At 40.7% G+C, this 6,000-nt stretch overlaps 1 protein-coding gene across 2 annotated transcripts in view; it reads left to right on the top strand.

The window, feature by feature from the left end:
• The window catches only part of ULK2 (unc-51 like autophagy activating kinase 2), a 182,073-nt gene extending 179,270 nt beyond the window's left edge, over window positions 1-2,803 (top strand). For both annotated transcript variants that reach the window (XM_075336250.1, XM_075336251.1), the window contains 2 exons: window positions 538-673; window positions 1,959-2,803. In XM_075336250.1, the coding sequence (XP_075192365.1) occupies window positions 538-673; window positions 1,959-2,020 (198 nt within the window). In that variant the 3' untranslated portion in view covers window positions 2,021-2,803. The remainder of the gene's footprint in view (window positions 1-537; window positions 674-1,958) is intronic.
• The last annotated feature ends 3,197 nt before the right edge of the window (window positions 2,804-6,000 follow it).

Genomic DNA, 6,000 nt, shown 5'->3' on the forward strand with positions numbered 1-6,000 from the left:
TTGTGTAAAACTGAAGATTTTGTAATGAAAGTTACATTAACTTTGTATTCATGTTTGGGTTATAAAAAAAATGCACCAATACTTGCATACTCAAAAATACAACATCGGGGTTACTGGAGTTGTGTAAAATGTGGGTTTTTAAAAAGTTGCAATTGATAAATCGGGCAAAAACATGACAAGTACATATAAAATTAATTAAAAAAAAGACCGATATAGAATAATGAATTGGGTAAAAGCAAGGGAAAAAAAAGCACAAAACAGCAAATTTGTCATTGAATCATATATCCACTAAGAAAGGATGATGTTACACCAATATGGCTGCAACTAATCTCCGCACCAACCCTAGCTCACTGAGTGCAGTGTGATCACAGCACCGTGTGCATTTTCACTTATTTCTATTGAAGTGCTGCTTTCATCCATGTTTTTTCAATTTATCCTCCATGTTGCCTTGAACCCTTTTTAGAACATGCATGAACTACTGAGTGTTTATAAATCATTTGTGTCATTTTTTTATTTTGTTTCCCCCCTTTGTAACAGGTTCAGTCGGCTGCACTAGACGAAATGTTCCAGCAGACAGAAGATATTGCCTATCGCTACCACAGAGCAGCACTTCTTTTAGAAGGCTTAACAAAGATCTTACAGAGCCCCGCAGACATTGACAATGTCCATAAATGTAAGATTCATGGAGCGAGAGATGTATAGTCTTTTACCATGTCCATAATTGTAAAACTGTGCACATAAGTAAATGCCATGAGCGAGAAAATATATTGTTACATTTAAAACCTCAATAATAGCATGGTTGTGTGTGAAACGGAATAATAATTATATCAATGACTTTAGTGTGTATTATTTACCATAGAACATTTGTGTCTTGTATGGAACCATGGATACGTTGTTAATATAATCTGTCCTGTTCATGTAAAGTGCCTGAGTTTCCAGCACATGACATGACTTTAAAGGGAACCTGTCATCAGACATTTAGCTTTAAACCTAAAAGTTCCCCCTCTGCAGCTCGTTGGCTGCATTCTAGAAAGGTTCCTATAGTTTTTGTGCCCACTTTGAAACCAAATTAAATACTTTATAAAGTTGTACCTTTTTGTCTGCAATTCTTGTAAATTATCCATGGGGGCGGGCTGTCTGGTGTCCGTTGCTGTCCCTCCTGCAGATTGACGCCGTCCCCCAATGCTCCATTTCATATCTCAGGACGCCGCCCACTGCGCCTGAGGTGCCGCGCACGCGAGGACCGCTGGTGACGTGGTCGCAGGCACGAGATTATGGGCGGCGCTGTGATTGCATCGCAAGTGCCCGCCCATAATCTCATGACCGCCCTTTCCCCTCTGCCTCCAGTGATCTGCGCAAGCGCTGGCCAGATGACCCGACGTCACCTCCTTCCCATCTTACCCTGCAGCAGGAAATGGATGGGAGGAGCGGAGCAGCACAGGTTACAAAAAAAAAAAAAAAAAAAAAACGTTTAGTGCTTTTCACTTTTCAGAAGACAATGTGTGTCTTTGTTTGATTTTACATGTTGTTTTTTACTGTTTACGTCGCTCAGATCCTCTCCGCGTCTCCTTGTAACCTGTGGTGGCCCCCCTTTTTCATGGTTCTAGAGCACTAATTTCTGAATCTCTGGGGGTTCCCTCAGGAAGGTCCCCCTGCAATCAGTAGATCAGCAAATTATCCGCTATCCTATGTATAGGTGATACCTGTTTGTGTTTGCTTTAAGTTAATGATTGGTTGACTTTTTTATGAAAAGGTGGTGGCCTATAAGTGTCTGATAGGCCTTCACACTTTTTTTTTTTTTTTTTTTATTGCATCATGACAAGCTAATATATCCTTGTGACTGCATTACTAATGTTTTATAGTCTAGCTATATTGTTACTTTTGTGTTTTATATGATAAAATGTAACACCATCTTCGTTGTTGTGTTAAACCTTTTTATTTTAACCCTTTTTTTCCAGATAAAGCAAGTGTGGAAGGAAGACTGTCTGCACTCTACGGAGCTGTTGCTCTGTATGAATAGTAATGGACTGCTGAAGACTAATACAAGGGACCACTGTAGTGTAGTTCAGTGTATATAGACTTGCACATCTAACACATGGAAAGAGGAACCAAAATCTCCATTGGTGGCTTTCCGAGTGAAAATAAATCAGGGACTGCAGGAAGGCTGCCTTATTTTAAAGACACTCCTTGCATAACATGCCTTTCAATATAAATGTAATGTGGAGGGAAATTTTTAACCTTGGATATGTATTTTCAATATTGAACTACGGTTGCTCCAGGAAGTTGGAGGTGATGAAACCAGAAGGGAAGCCTTCACACGCAGCAACCCAGTATTCCAGTAGTGAAGTGTTCAATGTTTACCTACTCACACAGGGTTTCTGGTACAACGTCTGAACCCAGAGGATCCATCCAACAGAAATAAAAGAGAAGCACTTTATTTTGAGTAGGAACAGAAGAAAAATGCAAACAAACCTGCAGCTCGGCCACGCAGTGTGTTGGTTCATTTACTCTCCTTTTGACTCGGCTACCTGACGTTCTACTTTAAACCAATTTATTTTGCACTAATTTCTTAAAACTGTAAATTATTATCTTGTATGGAACTCTTATCAATATGAAAAGGCACAATGGATTTACTGAAAAAGTTATCATTTCATTGTATGTATCAAAAACTTGGAATTTAATATGTAGCTTCCTAAAAACTTTACAAACTGTAAAAAAACAAAAAACTTGTGACCCTTTTTGTAACTATTTGTCTAATACTTGATTACTAATATGTTTGTTTTCAATAATATTTTTATTTTAATGGTATTTGCTTTCTATACAGGTGTTGTGTGTTGCATATATATTGGTTTGTGCATGTGAAATGTGCTTACTCTAGTTCTCGAATTGGGTGTTCTCCTACCAGACGTAAATTTGTTCCATGGACAGTGTTAGAGAAGGAACAGTGCTGTAATATAGACATGTGTGTGACTACTACTACTCTGTTAGATATTAATAGACAGTAGATCCTGCCGGACAATTATACCCTTAAGTCTGTAGCGTGGCCTGCAAATATTAGGGTGCAGCTCACATGTCTGAACAGTAGATGATGCAGTAAGAGCAGCTCACAGCTATGGCACCAAAGGTTAGTAGACAAACCTGCTGTGTGACCTGTAAAACTACAGCTATGGTCACTGGAGGCCAGTACTTGGTAAAGATTTTATTTTTTCCTTCTGATGAACAGTGGTGCCACTCATTTCTTTCATTTGTAACATGCCACTTTTATTTTTTGACACTTCACACCCGGTTTGGATAAACCTTTTATGTCATTTTAATTGTTTACTGAAATTGGTTACACCGAAGTCCAAATTCTTTCAAATGGACTTCTTTATATACATTTTCATAGCTTTAGGGCAGTTCAAGATTCATGACGCATTTTGAATTATGATGAAAGTTAGACACTGTGCCGCCACCTGTTAATTTTTTTTTTTTTGTTTTAGATGTTTTTTTTGCTTAGTATTTTTATGTTCAGTTCTAAAAACATGTACAACTGGCATTTTAAAGCTCTAAAAAGCAATTTGGAGAGAATATGAAATACCAGCGACTTTTATATGAAGTTCCGATTCCTCTTTCTACTTGGTCATTAAATTTAATGGAGGCATTTCACAGACCTACTATGCAGAAGTGGAAAATGCTTGCACGCTCCCATGCGGAACAGATGCATGACATACGATGTAGGTCTCTGCTTGAGTAATACAATGTGTCCACGTTAAGAGACACAGCATATTACATTTTGAAATGTTTGCAAACTCTTCATTTTTTATGTTACTGGTCTTGAAGTATCTTGGAAAAGTTTGCGGTCTTCTTTTTGCCATGACGAGTATTGAAATTAGACAGCCCCCCTAATTAAATCAGTCTGGCACATTGCATGCACCCATTATGGATGTTACTTGATAACAAGACTGATGTCTGCTACTGTACACTTAAGGACAGTATGTGCAGAAAAAACTGTTTCCAGCCAAATTTCCATCAGTTTATCTGAAGTGAACATTTTTATTACCAGATTTTGAGACTTCTGCTAAAATTTATTTATGGTTATAAAATATTATTTACACCACCTCTGCAATATATTAATATTTCAGTGCGCCATGTGTTTTATTTTATTTGACAGACATTTTTATATTATTTATCAAAAATTCTGCCAATTAATTTGAAGTGTTTTTATTTATGTACCTGCTTGTGAAATATACAGATGCATATCTGTGCATTTCTAGGTCTTTAATACCGTGTTTCTACCTCTCGTTTGTAAACTGCATGCGTTATTCTTAAATCTAGATTACAACTCATAGAACCGTTGCAAAAATAGCCTTTTATTATGGCTTGTATAAATGTATATTATGAATAAATAAAACAAGAAAAAGCTCCACCAGTTTCATTTTTTTTTTAACTGAAATTAAAGCTTACACACTGCCCTGTTACTGGTTTTGTCTTAAATGCTTAGAGAAGGTGTCAAAAAAAATATATATTTCAATAACTGAAAAAATATAAAGTATTAATGTTCTGTTTAAATAATTGTATTTGTTTTTAATTGAGAAAAATATAAAAAAAAATTGAGTTTGATATTTTCCACTCTGAAACACTAGGAGCAGCTGCTGAAATCCTACTGTAGAACTAGCTCACATTACAGCTGCAGCAAAGTGGACAGAATCTGCTCTCATGTGTGTGATGTCACAGCTCCCCCTCTCCCAATCAGGGTGTTTCCATAAGGATAAGGGAAGATTAAGTTTAGGATCACAGTGCGGAGCCATTTTGTTGGTGGCCACAGAGTGGTGCGAATATGTCTAAAGTGTCACTAAGGTCAGCTGCATAGTGCTCCACTGTATCCCGTGCCGCACTGTATCCCTATGCCCCGCTGGCTGTGTCCCGCGCCCTCATATACTGTGCTGCCGGCCGGGATCGGAGGTCCGAGGTGGCATGCGTCGAGGAGGGGTTGATATGCAGCCTGAGCGGCACTGCATTACAGATGACATGCCGCACTCACCGCTCCCAGCTGCATGTACTGACCTCAGACCTATGCCCCTGGAATCCTGTCCTGTCAGTGATCACAGTTTGAGCAGCGGAGGCCAGAGGTGAGCAGAGTGCGGTGAGGGGGTGCAGCAGGGTCAGTTACGGAGCAATCACAGTTGCCCCACCCTGTTACTCACCCCATGCATCCCAGCGGGTGACAGGGGGAAAGTGGAGCACACAGCCTAGGCTGTCAGCTCCACAAAGATGGCGCTGATCTCCTCCCTTTGCTGTGATCTGGACAGCCCAGGGGGCACGTCCATTTCACAGCAGACGCTGTCTCTGTATTAGGCCCCTTTCACAAGTCAGTGATTCTGGTACATTTGTGCTTTTTTTAAAACGTACCAGAATCACTGACATACGCAGACCCATTATAATGAATGGGTCTGCTCACACGTCAGTGATTTTTCACTGCACGTGTCTCCGTGCGGCGTACCCGCGTGTCCGTGATTGCCGCACGGAGACTTTCATTTGTTTTCTGGCATCACTGATTTCCCACGGACCACGCAGTGGTGTGGTCTGTGAAACACGTGCCAGAAAAAAACGTACTTTTAAAATAAAAATCATTTTTACTCACCTGGCGTCCAGCGATGTCCTCTGCAGCCCGTTCTGCCGGCTGCTTCTGAGCCGGCTCATTATTGTCGCGCATATTCATTATGCGCGACACAGCTGACCAGGAAGCAGCTGCTGCGGGGGTCACCGCCGGCCGGATGCTGCACCGCGGGAGCGATCAGCACCATGGACAGCGGGAGCGCGCACAGGTGAGTTAATCTCTAAGTGCAATCACGGGCCACGGAGAACGGAGCCCGGATTGCACTTAGACAACCCACGTGTGCCGTGAATCATGGCACACGCAGGGACATGTGCGTGTTTTACACGCTAGTGAAAAACGTCACTGTTTTTCACTGACGTGTGAAACGGGCCTTAAGTATAGGGTCGGAGTCCGTCTATCAGAAC

Source organism: Anomaloglossus baeobatrachus, chromosome 2 (genome assembly GCF_048569485.1).
Source record: "Anomaloglossus baeobatrachus isolate aAnoBae1 chromosome 2, aAnoBae1.hap1, whole genome shotgun sequence".
In the NCBI taxonomy this organism is placed as follows: domain Eukaryota; kingdom Metazoa; phylum Chordata; class Amphibia; order Anura; family Aromobatidae; genus Anomaloglossus; species Anomaloglossus baeobatrachus.